The 16,601-nt window shown below is 45.6% G+C and overlaps 1 protein-coding gene across 27 annotated transcripts in view; it reads right to left on the bottom strand.

Annotated features, from left to right (window-relative positions):
* Positions 1–16,601, bottom strand: part of ATP10D (ATPase phospholipid transporting 10D (putative)) — a 68,280-nt gene that overhangs the window by 23,954 nt on the left and 27,725 nt on the right. For all 27 annotated transcript variants that reach the window (XR_014515796.1, XR_014515797.1, XM_083459772.1 and 24 more), the window contains 7 exons: positions 15,228–15,359; positions 12,439–12,554; positions 10,199–10,451; positions 6,310–6,524; positions 5,596–5,778; positions 2,573–3,164; positions 639–745 (listed from right to left, as the gene is read on the bottom strand). Coding sequence is in view for 25 of the 27 variants with exons in the window: in XM_083459772.1 (XP_083315898.1) it covers positions 639–745; positions 2,573–3,164; positions 5,596–5,778; positions 6,310–6,524; positions 10,199–10,451; positions 12,439–12,554; positions 15,228–15,359 (1,598 nt within the window). In the remaining 2 variants the exon portion in view is untranslated. The remainder of the gene's footprint in view (positions 1–638; positions 746–2,572; positions 3,165–5,595; positions 5,779–6,309; positions 6,525–10,198; positions 10,452–12,438; positions 12,555–15,227; positions 15,360–16,601) is intronic.

Raw genomic sequence — 16,601 nt, 5'->3', positions numbered from 1 at the left:
TGTCCTTCCTTTGAAATCAGTTTGTGATGGGAAACTATGTGGCCAGACCATATCCATATGCTTTCAACTGTGGTTAGGACACAGGTCATGGAGAGAGATGTTTGAAAATTCTAAATATTCCATATATAATCTGCTGACCAGTGCTTTGACTACGTCCTAAACCGAGAAAAAGGTGCCCCCACCCAACTGGACGAGTCTAAACCCCAGATCTGCTGGCTAGGAGTTAGGAAGAAACAGAGGTGTTTCTCCATCAGCAGAGAAGAGCTCAACTCGCAAAGGACCACAGCAATTGTGGAGCCTTCTGCTACACCCACAGATAGCTCTGAAGCTCTGATGGCAGGTCTCTGGAAGCGGCAACTGATCCTCCACCCAGTTTAGGAATGCACTGTAAAATAAATAGCACCCTATTCTTTCAAGAATAGAAAAAGCAGAAGAATCACAGAATTGTAGAGTTGGGAGGGATCGTGAGTGTCATCTAGCCTAATTCCCTGCAATGCAGGAATCTCAACACAATGGCCCCCCCATCCACTCTGAAACCCCACCAGACCCTGCTTAGCTTTGCAAACGTGCTAGCGGTTTTATTGCTGGCACCGAGGTTTTGCCAATTCTGTACTGTTAACCATTAAGAGAAATATCACCTTCATAGCTACACAGAGAGTGCGCAGTCCTTGTGCAGCATAATCATCCAAATGCTTCTGAGTTCTCTCCTTAATCCTTTGCATCTGCGCATCAATCTTTTTAATACCTGAGATTTGAGATAATGAAAAGCAGGAAACGTTAAATACTAAACATAGGGGTCATCTATGTAAAAGGATCAAATTCCTGAAGGTGGGTGGCAGTGGGGAGCTATGTAAAATATTCTGAGTGGCATCCTGAGATATAATAGGGGAATAAATTTTGACAGGTGCTACTTGTGCAATCTATGGAGTCCAGTGCCCTGGGGCCCAGTTATGCTAAAATGTACCAAAATATTGTTTGCATTTTTGTGGTGACCAACGGTAAATAAACTTGACTGACTGGCCCTTGCATTTCAGAGACTTATAAGACTTATGTTTATTTGGTTCTATGTTTTCTATTTGGTTTCTCATGTTGCTCAATGCTCCGTATAGACTATATAAAGAGTTTATATTGATATTGCACTGTTGTACTTGGTCATCATGTTGCCTTGGATATTACTGGCCCTTGCATTGGGCAGGTCTTTTGCCTGGCGGTGGAGATACCTTGATCATGAACGTGGTTTTCCTACAGCAAGGCAGCAGCTCATGTAAAATGTAGTGGCACAACTATTCACTAGGGTACAATATCTCCATCAGAATACACCATGGCTAGAGGCCCAAGTGATCTCAGTTGTTAAGAATGCCTTTTACCACCCTTAGTTTGTAAGACCATTAAGGGCATTCCTGGATTGAGATAGCCTGACCACTGTTGTCTATCCACTGGCAGCCTCTAGACGGGATTACCACAACACTCCATTGGCTATTTCTCAGATTACGTACCGTAGTTTTCACTCCATAACACGCGTTTTTTTCCTCCTAGAAAGTAAGGGGAAATGTCTGTGCGTGTTACGGAGCGAATGCTTCCCTCCTCCGTGGTTTCCAGGGGAGAAGAGTCGCTGAATGGGGAGGAGAGAGGGACAGAGTGCCTGCTTCTTTAAAGGAGCAAAGCGGGAGGGGAGAGGAGCCGCTTACACGAGTGTAAGCGGCTCCTGTCCGGTTGGCTCCTTTAAAGCAAGCAGGCTCTCTTGTATCTCTCTCGTCCCTACTCAGCAGCTCTTCTCCCGCTTTGCTGGAAATAGCAGGAAAGATTTTCAGCTCGCTGGGGGGGGGGGAGGGAGATAAGCAGAGCCTGTTTGCTTTAAAGGAGCAGGCTCTCTGTATCTCTCTCCTCCCGCTTTGCTTTTCAGCTCGCTAAGGGGGGGGGGAGGAGGGAGAGAAGCAGAACCTGCTTGCTTTAGGCTCCTTTAAAGCAAGCAGGCTCTCTGTCCCTCCAGCAAAGGTTTTCAGCTCGCTAAGGGGGGGGGGAGGAGGGAGAGAAGCAGAGCCTGCTCCACGCGTGCTTCTTGTCCCTTGAGTCCTTTTCCTTCCCTCCCCACTTAAAACGTGGTTACAAAGCACAGATCCACATGGATCCTCAGGATTTTTGCACTGGGTCACCCCAAATTCACCATCAGATCACATAGCATGTCCATGACTACAGTTTGCACCAAAAAAATCACGCACCCACTGTTGCCTGGGGCTGCAGTGGTGCAAAAACGTGGTTACAAACATGGATCCACATGGATCCTCAGGATTTTTGCATTGGGCTACCGCAAACTCACCGTCAGATCACATGTCTGTGGCCACAGCATGAACCACAAAAATCATACATCGACTGTTTCGCTTAGAATATTTTTTTCCTTGTTTTCCTCCTCTAAAAACTACATGCGTGTTATGGTTGGGTGCGTGTTATCGAGCGAAAAATACGGTACATCACTGTCCAGACTCTCAAAGTTTATGAAACGTCTGGATTGGAGGTTAAAGGCTTCTGTGTTTGCCAGTGTTTATTAGAAAGCTGACTAGGGCGCCCTCCATACCTGTTGAGTCTTTCTCCAGCAAATCCATCATGACAGAGTCTGCTCCTTTGGTGTACACGACAATGTGGTTCAAAATGGGGTGCCTCACCACAATGGACATCCGTTTGCGGACGGAATCGAAAGGCAAGATGTGTAGCAGCTGAAACGTTAACAGTCCCAAAGGTTCCAAGTGTACCGTCACCAGATCGGGACTCCTAGACTGCAAACGGCATTGGTAAGCCCTGGCAGCGTAAACCAAGGCCGCTTCGTCAGGGCTCTCTGCTTCATAGAACAGATCGCCTTCAGGAGATGACGCAGCCCCGGTTCCGGGTGCCAATTCTTTTGATCTACTCGAGTCCTCCGTTTGGTCGTGCCCTGAAAGTATGGAGCTGGTTGGGCTTCCGGACGAAGAGCTTTGATTCGAAAGAGAAGACGGAAACTTCACACGGAAAATGGACAGCTTCTGTGAACGCAAGCTTTCAGACTCTGATTCGGCTATACCTGAGCTTCGAGCAGAGGTGGGGCTTATTTTTCGGGCAGATAACTTATGGAAAATTTGCTTCAGGTCCATAAAGTGTGAAGTGGGAACTCGGTTTTTGGGAGTCCATCGCCTCTGTAAAAACAGGAATCATCATCATCATCATCAGCCATAAAGGATACAATCCAAAGGCCTGTACACAAAACAGACAAGCAAAGCCTCTGTATTACAGCCAACACCTTTCAACATGTTGAAACCAGATCCTAAGCTCCCTTAGAAAAGAAATAAAAGTTTAAGACTCAGTGGAACGCAGTAGATGTAGCCTACCTTGATTTCAGCAAGGCATTCGACAAGGTGCCCCATGATATTCTTGTAAAGAAGCTGGTAAAATGCGGTCTTGACTATGCTACCACTCGGTGGATTTGTAACTGGCTGACTGACCGAACCCAAAGGGTGCTCATCAATGGTTCCTCTTCATCCTGGAGAAGAGTGACTAGTGGGGTGCCACAGGGTTCTGTCTTGGGCCCAGTCTTATTCAACATCTTTATCAACGACTTGGATGATGGACTCAAGGGCATCCTGATCAAATTTGCAGATGACACCAAACTGGGAGGGGTGGCTAACACCCCAGAGGACAGGATCACACTTCAAAACGACCTTGACAGATTAGAGAACTGGGCCAAAACAAACAACATGAACTTTAACAGGGAGAAATGTAAAGTATTGCACTTGGGCAAAAAAAATGAGAGGCACAAATACAAGATGGGTGACACCTGGCTTGAGAGCAGTACATGTGAAAAGGATCTAGGAGTCTTGGTTGACCACAAACTTGACATGAGCCAACAGTGTGACTCAGCAGCTAAAAAAGCCAATGCAATTCTGGGCTGCATCAATAGAAGTATAGCATCTAGATCAAGGGAAGTAATAGTGCCACTGTATTCTGCTCTGGTCAGACCTCACCTGGAGTACTGTGTCCAGTTCTGGGCACCACAGTTCAAGAAGGACACTGACAAACTGGAACGTGTCCAGAGGAGGGCAACCAAAATGGTCAAAGGTCTGGAAACGATGCCTTATGAGGAACGGCTAAGGGAGCTGGGCATGTTTAGCCTGGAGAAGAGGAGGTTAAGGGGTGATATGATAGCCATGTTCAAATATATAAAAGGATGTCATACAGAGGAGGGAGAAAGGTTGTTTTCTGCTGCTCCAGAGAAGCGGACACGGAGCAATGGATCCAAACTACAAGAAAGAAGATTCCACCTAAACATTAGGAAGAACTTCCTGACAGTAAGAGCTGTTCGACAGTGGAATTTGCTGCCAAGGAGTGTGGTGGAGTCTCCTTCTTTGGAGGTCTTTAAGCAGAGGCTTGACAACCATATGTCAGGAGTGCTCTGATGGTGTTTCCTGCTTGGCAGGGGGTTGGACTCGATGGCCCTTGTGGTCTCTTCCAACTCTATGATTCTATGATTCTATATGTTAAAGTATTGTTCTAAGAAAGATATGCCAATTTTGCTTAGAATAAAAATGTAAAGTATATGTATGAATGGGAAAAGAAAAGATAAAAGAAGTACAAATAACGATACATTTGAAGCTGACTCAGAAACTACAACTAATCCAGAATGTGCCTGCCAGACTGGTGACTGGGAGCGGCTGCCCGGACCATATAACCCTGGTCCTAAAGGATCTTTGTTGGCTCCCAGTACATTTCCGGGCACAATTCAAATTGTTGGTGTAGGCCTTTGAAGTCCTAAACAGTTTTGGCCCTGTATACTTGAAGGAGCGTCTCCACCCCCATCATTCAGCCCAGACACTGAAGTCTAGCTCCCAGGACCTTCTGGAGGTTCTTTCATTGTGAGAAGTGAGGTTACAGGAAACCAGGCACAGGGCCTTCTGGGTAGTAGCACCTGCCCTGTGGAACATCCTTCCGTCAGATGTCAAAGAAATAAACAACCATCTGCCTTTTAGAAGACATCTGGAGGCAGCCCTGTAGAGGGAACTTCGTAATGTTTGGTGTCTTACTGTGTGTTAATTTGCATCATATATTCTGTGTCCAGGGCAGCTATCTACCAGCTCCACCTGGAACGCAGGCTGAGACCCTACCTGCCCGCAGACTGTCTCGCCAGAGTGGTGCATGCTCTAGTTATCTCCCGCTTGTACTACTGCAATGCACTCTACGTGGGGCTACCTTTGTAGATGACCCGGAAACTACAACTAATCCAGAATGTGGCAGCAAGACAGGTGATTGAGAGTGGCCGCCCAGGCAGAGGGCCTTCTCGGTGGTGGCGCCCGCCCTGTGGAACGCCCTCTCATCAGATGTCAAGGAAATAAACAACTATCTGACTTTTGGAAGACACCTGAAAGCAGCCCTGTTTAGGGAGGTTTTTAATGTTTGATCTTTTATCGTGTTTTTAATATTTGTTGGGAGCTGCCCGGAGTGGCTGGGGAAACCCAGCCAGATGGGTGGGGTATAAATAATAAATAATAATAATTACTACTCACACACACATATATATATACACACACACATACATAAGCACCAGCAGCATCTCTAGTTTCTCCCCTGCCTTACCTTTCGTTGTGGTTGATCAGGCGTTGAAACAACGACAGTGTTGCAAATCGACAGAGCAATGAAGAATTCAGCGATGTACACTATCTCTGGCGTTAGCCCAACCGTCTCAGATATTGTATAGGATTTGAAAGTGATCCTCCTCAACTTCAATTCAAGGAGTTCATCTGGCACAACATCAGTCTCCTTGTTGGTCAAGCAAAAACAAGGACGGTAAGGTTCTCGTCAAAATTATCTTCCCTCTCCCCCAAAGGTCATATAGCAATGACGCCATGCTGCTGGAAGACCCAGCTTTTCAGAAATTTTGTTCATTCATAACTCAAGTGCGCAAGCCAGTTCTCTAGCATTTCGAACCGCCGACCTTCTGATCAGCAAGCCCCAGAGCAGGGGTAGGCAACCTAAGGCCTGTGGGCCAGATGTGGCCCAATCGCCTTCTCAATCCGGCCTGCGGGTAGTCCGGGAATCAGCATGTTTTTACATGAGTAGAATGTGTGCTTTTATTTCAAATGCACCTCTGGGTTATTTGTGGGGCATAGGAATTCGTTCATTTTTTTCCTTTCCAAAATATAGTTTGGCCCACCACATGGACCGACCTGCGGTTGAAAAAGTCTGCTGACCCCTGCCCCAGAGGCTCAGTGGTGCCTGCACACATATGCATGAATAGGTCAGCCAGAAGCCCACACACAAGTCCCGCATAGGCTCAAGGAACACACTTACAATTGGGCTGCTGAAGGCCATTTGTGTTGTGCGTGATATACTAGTTGGCAAGGCGGAGCTGGAGCTAAACAAGCGGCTCAAAGACTTTGTACTCTGGAAATGACCCGATTTGCAGGTGGAAAACCTTGACGGACGCTTCAAAGAGGAATATGAAATGCGTATTGCTTCGTCATCTTCTTCATCTTCATAATCTAGGTATGATTCTAGCCTCTTAGCTAGACAGACAGAGAGAAAGAGATTACCCACATGATTATTTAAAGTAAAATAATGAATCTATGACTGGCCCCATATTCTCAACCCAAGGAATTCAATGTATTTATTAGTTATACCCCCACCTTTCCTGCATCACGGAGCCTAAGGTGGTACAAAATAAACAAATAAAGCCATTATGAGCAACAGCTATGTGCCGCACGCCACTTGCCGCTGGTCTTTGTATTATGACCTTCGAGATACTCAACTGATCCCCCATTTTAGCAGTCCCAAGTCAACAGCGAAAGCAAAGACAAGGAATTCCTTGTCCTAGTGGACTTCCTCCCATGAATCATTCAGTCGTACCTTGGTTTTCGAACAGCTTAGTTCTTGATCATTTTGGCTCCCAAACACCGCAAACCCAGAAGTGAGTGTTCCGGTTTTCGAACTTTTTGGGAAGCCCAACGTCCGACACTGCTTCCGGTTGAGTGCAGGAAGCTCTGCAGCCAATCGGAAGCTGTGCCTTGGTTTTTTTAACATTTTTGGAAGTCAAACAGACTTCCGGAATGGATTTCGTTCAAGAACCAAGGTACAACTGTAATTGACATTTGACGTGGGGAGGGGGGGAGTCAAAACTCAGATCTACAATCAAGGATCATCTTCTATTTACCAAGTTACAGAATTACAAAGAGCTGCAAAACAAGAAAAACAGTGACTTCCCACCTCTATTTTTTTCTTTAATAGCGGTCAGAAATATTCTGACGTGATCATAATATTCAGGTGTTGGGTTTTTTAGCCGGAACTCAGGGGAATGGAGTTTCCTTCCCTTTTAGAAATTAAATAAATTGTTGTTGTTGTTTTCTTGTGGGATGGGGAGCTGGAACAGATATACACCCAATGCCAGAGCCAAAACGACAACAACAACATTATTAACCCCACCCATCTGACAGGGTTGCCTCAACCACTCTGGGCAGCTTCCAACATATATAAAAACACAAAATCCACTTATCTCTGTAATCAATACAGTTGTGGCCATTTCTAATCTAGATCATTGTCTGCTTGAGTTTATTAATCACACCTTACATTTAGACACTGCCCAGGGTGGGGTGGGAAGGCACTGTAGATGGGTCCACAATAAACAAACAAACAAACAAACTTCAGAGTGAGTTCCCCCACCTTTTTCTCCAGAAAAAAGCACTGATAATATTTATATGATATGTGCTTGAATGCACATTTTGCTGCATGCATTTCCTAGCAGTATTACTGAAACTTGTACACAAAGCTTTCCAGAGTTAAATTTCCGGCGTTTGCTTGTTTGATTTCAAATAATTTCCCAATGTGCCACTGGAGGGCATCGCCGTCTTCCTAAATGAACGGCCTCAGATACACTGGCCAGTTTACATGGGGACTGCGCAGTGAGTCATCCTCCGTTGTCATGGATTTGGTTTGTGATTTCATGCAGATTTAGGCCTTGCTGCTTGAAAGGGCAAATTTCTTCAATGATTGCTGCAGAGCTAGACCGATTTATAAAGTACATCTAGTACATGAACGAGCACAGCTTAATTTACCCAATACAAGCCTTACTGATAAATATGTATATATATGATTGAATGGATGAAAACCTGCAATATGCATGTTTACAGTTTCGTTTCTATGGTGCCATCCTAATCAAGGTTTTATGAATTTCCTTAGCATGCACAGGGCCCCAACGGCAAAGCAGTCTGAGCCTGCATGGGATAAAAAGGCATACTCCATTTTTTAAAGAATTTTGTGTTTACAGGCCCAACATGCCTGTCGCTTTCTAGCACATCCTTTTATACAGACTACAAGTAATGAGCACAGAACATGAAAAGGTGGACTAAAAAGTGGACTACTACAGAGATGCCACGGGGGCTATAATAAGATGCTCGTAACTGGCTCCCAATACATTTCTGAGCACAAATCAAAGTGTTGGCGCTGACCATTAAAGCCCTAAACGTCCTTGGCCCAGTATACCTGAAGGAACAGCCTCAACCCCATCGTTCAGCCCAAATACCAGTGAGGTCCAGCTCCGAATACCTTCGGGCAGTTCCCCCACAGCAAGAAGTGAAGTTACAGGTACCAGGCAGAGGGCCTTCTTGGCGGTGGCACCCTCCCTGTGGAACGCCCTCCCATCAGATGTCAAGCAGATAAAGAACTCCACAACTTTTAGAAGACACCTAAAGGTAGCCCTGGATCAGGTAGTTTTTAATGTTTGATGTTTTATTATGTTTTTACCGTATTGACTTGAATATAAGTCTCACTCCTCCCCCCCCCAAAAAAAATTCAGACTGTGAAAAGTTAAAGTGCGGCTTAAATTTGTGACCTTACAAAAATGGGCTTTTACAATATCGCTGCTGAAACAGACATACCGCAAAATGGAACGGGTGCGGATTTTTTTTTCTTTTACCCCCTTGAATTTTAAAGGTACAGCTTATATTCGGGTGCGGCTTATATTCAGGCCAATACGGTATATGTGTGGGAAGCCGCCCAGAGTGGCTGTGGCAACCCAGCCAGATGGGTGGGAAACAACAACGATGAGACAGTTGATACTGTTTAAATGTATAGGACAGAAAGCCAAGCTTTAGGCACTTCCAAAGCATTGCATACGCCCAATGTGATTTTTAACCACCCCTACACCCACAAAAACAGCATGCTTGATCGGTGGGACACTGCAAACGGCTTCTGTTATTCCCAGGGGGGCACTTCCAAAAGTCTCACTGGACACAAGGAACCAGTAGCGTGGTTCCTTCGATTCAGACTAGAGGCAGTGCAATCATCAGCGGTGGAGCAAGCCGATCAGGCACCTGGGGTAGGGTGCGTGCCCAGAGGCGGGGCCAGCCACTTGTGGGGGTGGGGTGAGCGAGGGCAGGACGCTCCGTGGGTCCTCCAAGGAGTCTGCCTGCCTCCTCCCACTCAGCTGCCCTACAGCTGAGGGGGAGGTGGTGGGCGGATCATTTGGGGCAGCGTGGAGCCTGCGGGCACCCGAGCCACCGCGTCACTCCCAGGAGAGACGCGTGGCTCGAGCGCGCTGCAGCCCCTGCTGTGAGTCCAGCATTTGGTCACCCCCCCCTCAGTGGTGACACCCGGGTCAGACCACCCCCACCACACCTCCCTTCCTCTGCCCTTGGCAATCATGTACACACACATGCAGAACTAGGGGTCAACAGCCTAAACCTTAGCCTCTTTTACCCAAGGGGTTAGTAACACTGCTTGCAGTATTATTTCCTTCCAAGTAAGAATGTTAAGGAATGCAGTTTCCTAGACTGTTGGTCTAGGAAAAAAACAACAATTCAGAAGTATAGCCCACTGGGGGGTTTCCTTCCAAGACTACCGTAGATTCCGGCGTATTAGGCGACTAGGCGTATTAGATGACCCCCCAAATTGGCAGCTGCCAATCTAGGGGTTCGTCTTATAAGCCCAGTCTTATACACTGGGCAGCAGCAGTAGGCGGGCTCTGTGCTGGGAGAAAGCCATACCCGGCGTATAAGAGGACCCCCGACTTTTTAACCTATTTTCCGGGGTGAAAAAGTCGTCTTATACGCCGGAATCTACGGTACTTGTAGAATTGCAGCCTTAACAAAGTGCAATCTTTGGCGCTTAGGTGTAAGCCAAGTGTGTTTAGGATTGACGCCTGAGACTGCAGTCCTGGTACAAAAGCAGCTTTCTCCCGCAGCCTTACCGTTCTCTTCGTGACCGTATTCCATCCCTGCAATGCTGCATCTTCGGAAAACCATTTTGTTCTCAGTGAGGGTTCCGGTCTTATCAGAGAAAATGTACTCAATCTGCCCAAGGTCTTCGGCAATATTCAGCGATCCACACCGGATCCCGGTGTCTGTCGGTTCATGGTACAAATCAAGATCATTCCGGATAAAATAGATTTGCCCCAATTTGACAAATTCAATGGAGACATAAAGAGAAATCGGGATCAAAACCTGTCAAGGCAAGAAGCGGATTTAGTATGGCTTGCTCACGAGGTCAGATCCTGCCCTCAACTGCACCAGAAAACGAACCCGAAATCCTAATATGAGGGGGGTGAGGTTGATCCGACAAGGATCACTGAAACTCGGCGGAATGAGACCTGTGACTGGAGTTGGCTAGCGGAAGGGTGTATCTTGCTAAAAATCAACAGAACGGAAGAGGAACAGTATGGCGTTATCAAAAATAAGTCACCCTAGACTAACCACATCTGCAGTTTTGATAGTTACTGGTTTGGCAGACCATGAGAAGGCCGTGGGCATAGTGTATCTTGATTTCAGCAAATCATTTGAGAAAGTCTGTCATGGGCTTGCCAAGATTAATGTTAGGTTAACTCACAGGTGTACAACTGCACCCAACTACTGCTTGTTAATAGTGTTACATTAACTTGGATAAAGGTCCCAAGTGAAGTGCCACAGGGTTCTTTAAGTGACTTGGAAAAGGATGTAATAGAATAATAATTATTATTATTATTTATATACCGCCCTCCCCAGCCAAGACCGGGCTCAGGGCAGCTAACACCAGATATAAAAACAATTGATTGAAATACAACTTAAAAACAAGATTAAAATACAACATTAAAATGCAGCCTCATTTCAGTAGAAACTCAAATCAAAAACTTTTTGGGGGATGAAAACGTCAAGTCTTCACCAAGGCCAACTATCCAGACTGGTCCTACATGAGCCAGAAAAAAGCAAGGGAAGTCCCCAAATAGGACTTCCATCACAGAAGGAGAAAGGGAAAGGGAAAGAGGGGGAGGGGATCAAGTTGATTCCAAGCCAAAGGCCAGGCGGAACAACTCTGTCTTACAGGCCCTGCGGAAAGAAATCAGATCCTGCAGATGTTTATCAGATCCTGTAGCCAGATGTTTATCAAATATGCAGCTGATACAAAGCTGGGACAACCAGCTTGGCAGAAGACTGAACCAGGATTAAAATAAGAACTCAAGACTGTTACCCAACTATGATGTAGGTGTCTCCCCACTAATGTGGGGGTTACATTCCCAGGTGGTACAAGTAGACGTGAAATCACATACAGTGGGGAACACCATCTAAAAAGCTTGTAAACATCATCAAAACCTCTGGGAACCCTTGAAAAACACTATTAAAAATGAGACTGAAAGGTTGGTGCAAATGCTCCTGGATTGGTAGTTGGTTTTTCTGCTCTATTCAGGCCGTTTTTGCCCTTTTTTGCAGTTAAAATAGATTGATTTAATTATTTCCCAGCACTGCACATATACGCGCGGGAGTCAAACACACGTAAGCGAGGAGACCTCTGTATATGCAAAGTCCTGAATTTAGCTACAAAAGAACAACGAAAACAAGTAGAGAATGTATAAAAGATCTAGGCCAGGGATTACCATTGTGGTGTCATCCAGATGTTGTCGACTATGAAACTTATAGGTGATACAGCCATCATTCCTGCCCATTGGCCATGCTGCTTATGGCCAACAGCAGCTGTAGTCCACAACATCCCAAGGGCAGCCCATTGGTTAATCCTGATCTAAGCATCTCAGCCGATCCTAAGTTGACTATGAGCCACCCGTATAACATGAGTGCTGAAAAAACACTAATCCAATTTTTGGCTGCTTTTCCAGAAGCACAGGGCTCAGATCATAAGAGGCAGTAGTTCTGTTCTATTTATAATTATTATTATTTCTGTACTTCTCAGTTGCATCCAGAGTACTGCCTCTAGGTTCAGTGCGCCACATTTTAAGAAGGGTGTGGAGAAACAAGGGGGCGTCCAGATGTCAGGGAAGTTGCACCTTGCATTACAGATCCTGCACTGAGCAGGACTAGACAAGCTCCAATGTCCCTTCCACAGTTCTACAATTCTTTTTTTTTAAAAAAAAAGCTCTGGAACACACCTACTAAATTCAAGTTACTTTGGCTTTCTAGTACAGTAGTATTAAAGAACGCAGCACCAACCAAACCACGAACTTACCTGCAATAAAATTATCATTGTCCAGAACATAAAAAACGCTCCCACTGCTGGAGCAATATGCTTCCCGCTACTATAGAGAGGTGGGTCTGGATGGGCACCTAGCCAAAACCCGTGACCTTTTTAAAAAGAAGATAAAGAATCCATTAACAAAATCAAAACTATGAATGGCACTGCGTTCCAAGGCAGTGACCAGAGTAGTACAGGCTTCCCCAACCTGGTGCCTCCTCCAGAAGTTTTGGACAACTCTCGTCAGGCCCTGCTGATCTGGAGGGCACCAGGTTGGAGAACGCAGACAACAAAGTTATCAATCAGCTTCTAAACTGCCCTGGCTTTATATTTTAAAAATCATCTAAAAAATAAGCTGATGAAGGTTGCAATCCTATACATAAAAGTAAAGGTAAAGGTACCCCTGACCGTTAGGTCCAGTCGTGGACAACTCTGGGATTGGAGCCGGCATTTGTCCACAGACAGCTTCTGGGTCATGTGGCCAGAATGACTAAACCGCTTCTGGCGAACCAGAGCAGCACTCAGAAACGCAGTTTACCTTCCCGCCGGAGCAGTACCTATTTATCTACTTGCACTTGACATGCTTTCGAACTGCTAGGTGGGCAGGAGCAGGGACCGAGCAACAGGAGCTCACCCCGTCACGGGGATTCGAACTGCCAACCTTCTAATCAGCAAGTCCTAGGCTCTGTGGTTTAGACCACAGCGCCACCCGCGCCCCTCAATCCTATACATGCTCCCTTGTTAAAAAAAACCTCACTAGATTCAGCATGACTTTTTTCCCTGAGCAAAAATGCCTCAGAGCACATGGTACTATTAACTTGCTATACTTTCAGAAACCTATAACACATTCAGATGCTGTACATTTAAAGCAAACACCCCCCCCCAAAAAAAAGAATCATGGGAATTGTAGTTTACCCCTTCACATAGCTAGGATTCCTGGCACCCTTAATGTACTACAGTTCCCAGGGTTCTTTGGGGCAGAGCCGTGCACTTTAAATATACGATGTGGGTGAAAAATCATGCAAGGCTTGTGCTATTCACTTTATTTATACACCAGCAGAACAATAAAATAAGTATTCGAGATTTCAAAGCAACTGCAGCTATATTTATATCATCTGATGCCTGGTGATAGCAGGAATCAAACCTGGGAGCTTCTACAGGCAAAACATGTGCTCTACGTTAAGATGGCAAATGAAGCCAGTGATAGTTTCATAGCAGCCCCATCTGCATTATACATTGAAAGCAGAACCAGGCATTCAGCAAAGAACCCTGGGAAATGTAGTTTGTTAAAGGTGATATGAGAGTTGTTAGGAGACCCTTATTCCCCTCACACAGCTGATTTCCTAGAGGTCCCTGGGAAGAGGGACTGGCTGTTAAACCACTGTGAGAACTGTAGTTGGGAACAGGGGCCTCCTAACAACTCTCAGGACCTTTAGCAAACTACAGTTTCCAGGATTCTTTGGGGGAAATCTGTGACTGTTAAAAGCAGTACAAGACTACTTCCAATGTATGGTGCGGATAAAGGTAAAGGGACCCCTGACCATTAGGTCCAGTTGTGGCTGACTCTGGGGTTGCGGCGCTCATCTCGCTTTATTGGCCGAGGGAGCCGGCGTACAGCTTCTGGGTCATGTGGCCAGCATGACTAAGCCGCTTCTGGCAAACCAGAGCAGCGCACAGAAATGCCGTTTACCTTTCTGCCAGAGTGGTACCTATTTATCTACTTGGACTGGTGTGCTTTCGAACTGCTAGGTTGGCAGAAGCAGGGACCGAGAAACAGGAGCTCACTCCGTCACAGGGATTTGAACCGCCGACCTTGTGATCGGCAAGTCCCAGGCTCTGTGGTTTAACCCACAGCGCCGCCCGCGTCCCTATCATGAGAGTTGTTAGGAGACCCTTATTCCCCTCACACAGCTGATTTCCTAGTGGTACCTGGGAAGAGGGACTGGCTGTTAAACCATTCTTGAGAACTGTAGCTGGGAACAGGGGCCTCCTAACAACTCTCAGGACCTTTAGCAAACTATAGTTCCCAGGATTCTTTGGGGGAAATCCGTGACTGTTAAAAGCGATACAAAACTACAGTGGTGCCTCGCAAGACAAAATTAATTCGTTCCGCGAGTTTTGTCGTCTTGCGATTCTTTTCGTCTTGCGAAGCACGGTGTCGGAAAAGTTTTGGAAAAGCTTCAAAAATCACCAAAGTCTTCAAAAACCTCAAAAAAGGCTACCACACCGCGTGCTATGAGTTGCTCCTCGAAGTCAAGTCGCAACTGTATTAACGGTTTTAAGAAAAAGGAAACAAGCTTGCAAGACGTTTCCGTCCTGCGAAGCAAGCCCATAGGGAAAATCGTCTTGCGAAGCAACTCAAAAAACCAAAAACCCTTTCGTCTAGCGAGTTTTCCGTCTTGCGAGGTACCACTGTACTTCCAATGTATGGCACAGATACGGCCACTGTAAATCATACAACTAAAAGTGGCGCTTCAGAATAGAGCTCTCCATAAACAGGAGTCAAATAGAGGACACTTAGGATCCAGATTGAACCCCTATTGTCCCATCTGCAGTGTTGAAATAAGAATCAGTTGCCAGTCTGGTCAACTTCCGTGCATGGAATCCCAGTGGGGAGAGACGCCATTTTGCTTTTCACTCAGGCAACGTAAGGTCTTGGGACCCAAAAATAAAAATAAAAATGCTAAACTCCATTAGAAAAACCCTTAAAGCATAGATTCCTAAACAGACGTATAGAGAGAGAATATCCTATTTTGTAGAGTGGATCTTAACTCTTCACTTACCCACGGCCCCTATAGAGCACATCACAACTAGAAGCAGAACACACCAGATGATGTCTTTGTTTACGCTCTTCTCTAGCTTACTTCGCTTGTACCGAAGCCCTGTGTTGTTTAACATTGCCTTGGTTTCGTGACCTTTCGACAACACAAAACACGTCAGATCTTTTAATACAAACTGAAACAATTAAAACTGCGCCCCGCCGGGGCCAAGGATAGACACTGGCTGCTATAACTTTTGCAAAATTTGGCCCGCAAGTCCTATGATGCTTACTAGATGCAAATGGCCGCTTGGACTGGAGAAGGGTGGAGGAAATCCCAAGGGCCAAAATTCCCTATTTGGATGCCTGATGGTAGCTACGCAGAGTCAGCATATAGCCAGCCAGGCAGAAATCAAAGCTGCAGAAGGCCTGTGGTAGCTTAAGGAAGTAGTTGAGTTAAATAATGGGCTGGGAAGGAAGTTGCTTCTTCAGCCAGTCACACTGTGTCATCTGCGCCAGACTGATTCCTTGGGCTTTCCAATTGCCCATCGCTACTCCCATTTGACCAAGAAGTAAAACAAAAACCAAAACCTGGATGCTATGCAAATAGGGGCAGGCTCTGTTCCCAGTAGCTCCTTGGAAAGAGGGCATTTTTGTTTATGGTGCCCTAGTTGTCAAACACACACACACTCTCCAGGGAGGCTAGCCTAGAGCCTAAGACATTAACGTCTGTTACATGCCTGGCAAAATCCTTTTTATTTCCCAAGGATTAACAACTTTGCAGTTGTTGTTTTTTTAACCCACTATGATAAAATTATAGCACTGTGCTTTTTATTGCTGTAAACTGTTTTATGGCTATGAAATGCCCAGGACATTTTGAACTGGAGGGGGGAACAGGAATGTTTTAAATATTGATCTTTATATAAAGAATTCTGTGGAACAAATGTGAGGAGGGGAAATTGATGTGAGGAGACACTGATTTTAGGAGCCTTTGCTATTTATTGGACCTCCCTTCCAACCTTCACTTGGCATCATAATGGATTAATTCTCTATATTTAACAGTTACACCCCTAGAATAGACTTTATCGCACGAAGTATTAGGCTGCACCCAACCAAATCCTTAGAGCGTTATTTTTATTATTACTTATTTTTTATTAAATTTGTGTCCCACCCTTCATCTGTAGATCACGGGGCGGCTTACGACGTAAAATTACAATATGAAAATAATAAAACACATAGCAAAAATAAAAACGATGACGAATCAATAATTCACCCTCCCATTTAAAAAGGGCATCAGATATCAATCAGCCCCAAGGCCTGGAAGAAGAGGAACATTTTTGCCTGGTGCCTAAAGATATGCAATGAAGGCATCGGCCGAACCTCCTTGGGGAGAGCATTC

This window comes from Podarcis liolepis, assembly GCF_965112155.1.
Source record: "Podarcis liolepis genome assembly, chromosome: 9".
NCBI lineage: Eukaryota > Metazoa > Chordata > Lepidosauria > Squamata > Lacertidae > Podarcis > Podarcis liolepis.
Note: the sequence above shows the minus strand (reverse complement) of the source record. Positions and strands in the feature narration are given on the sequence as shown.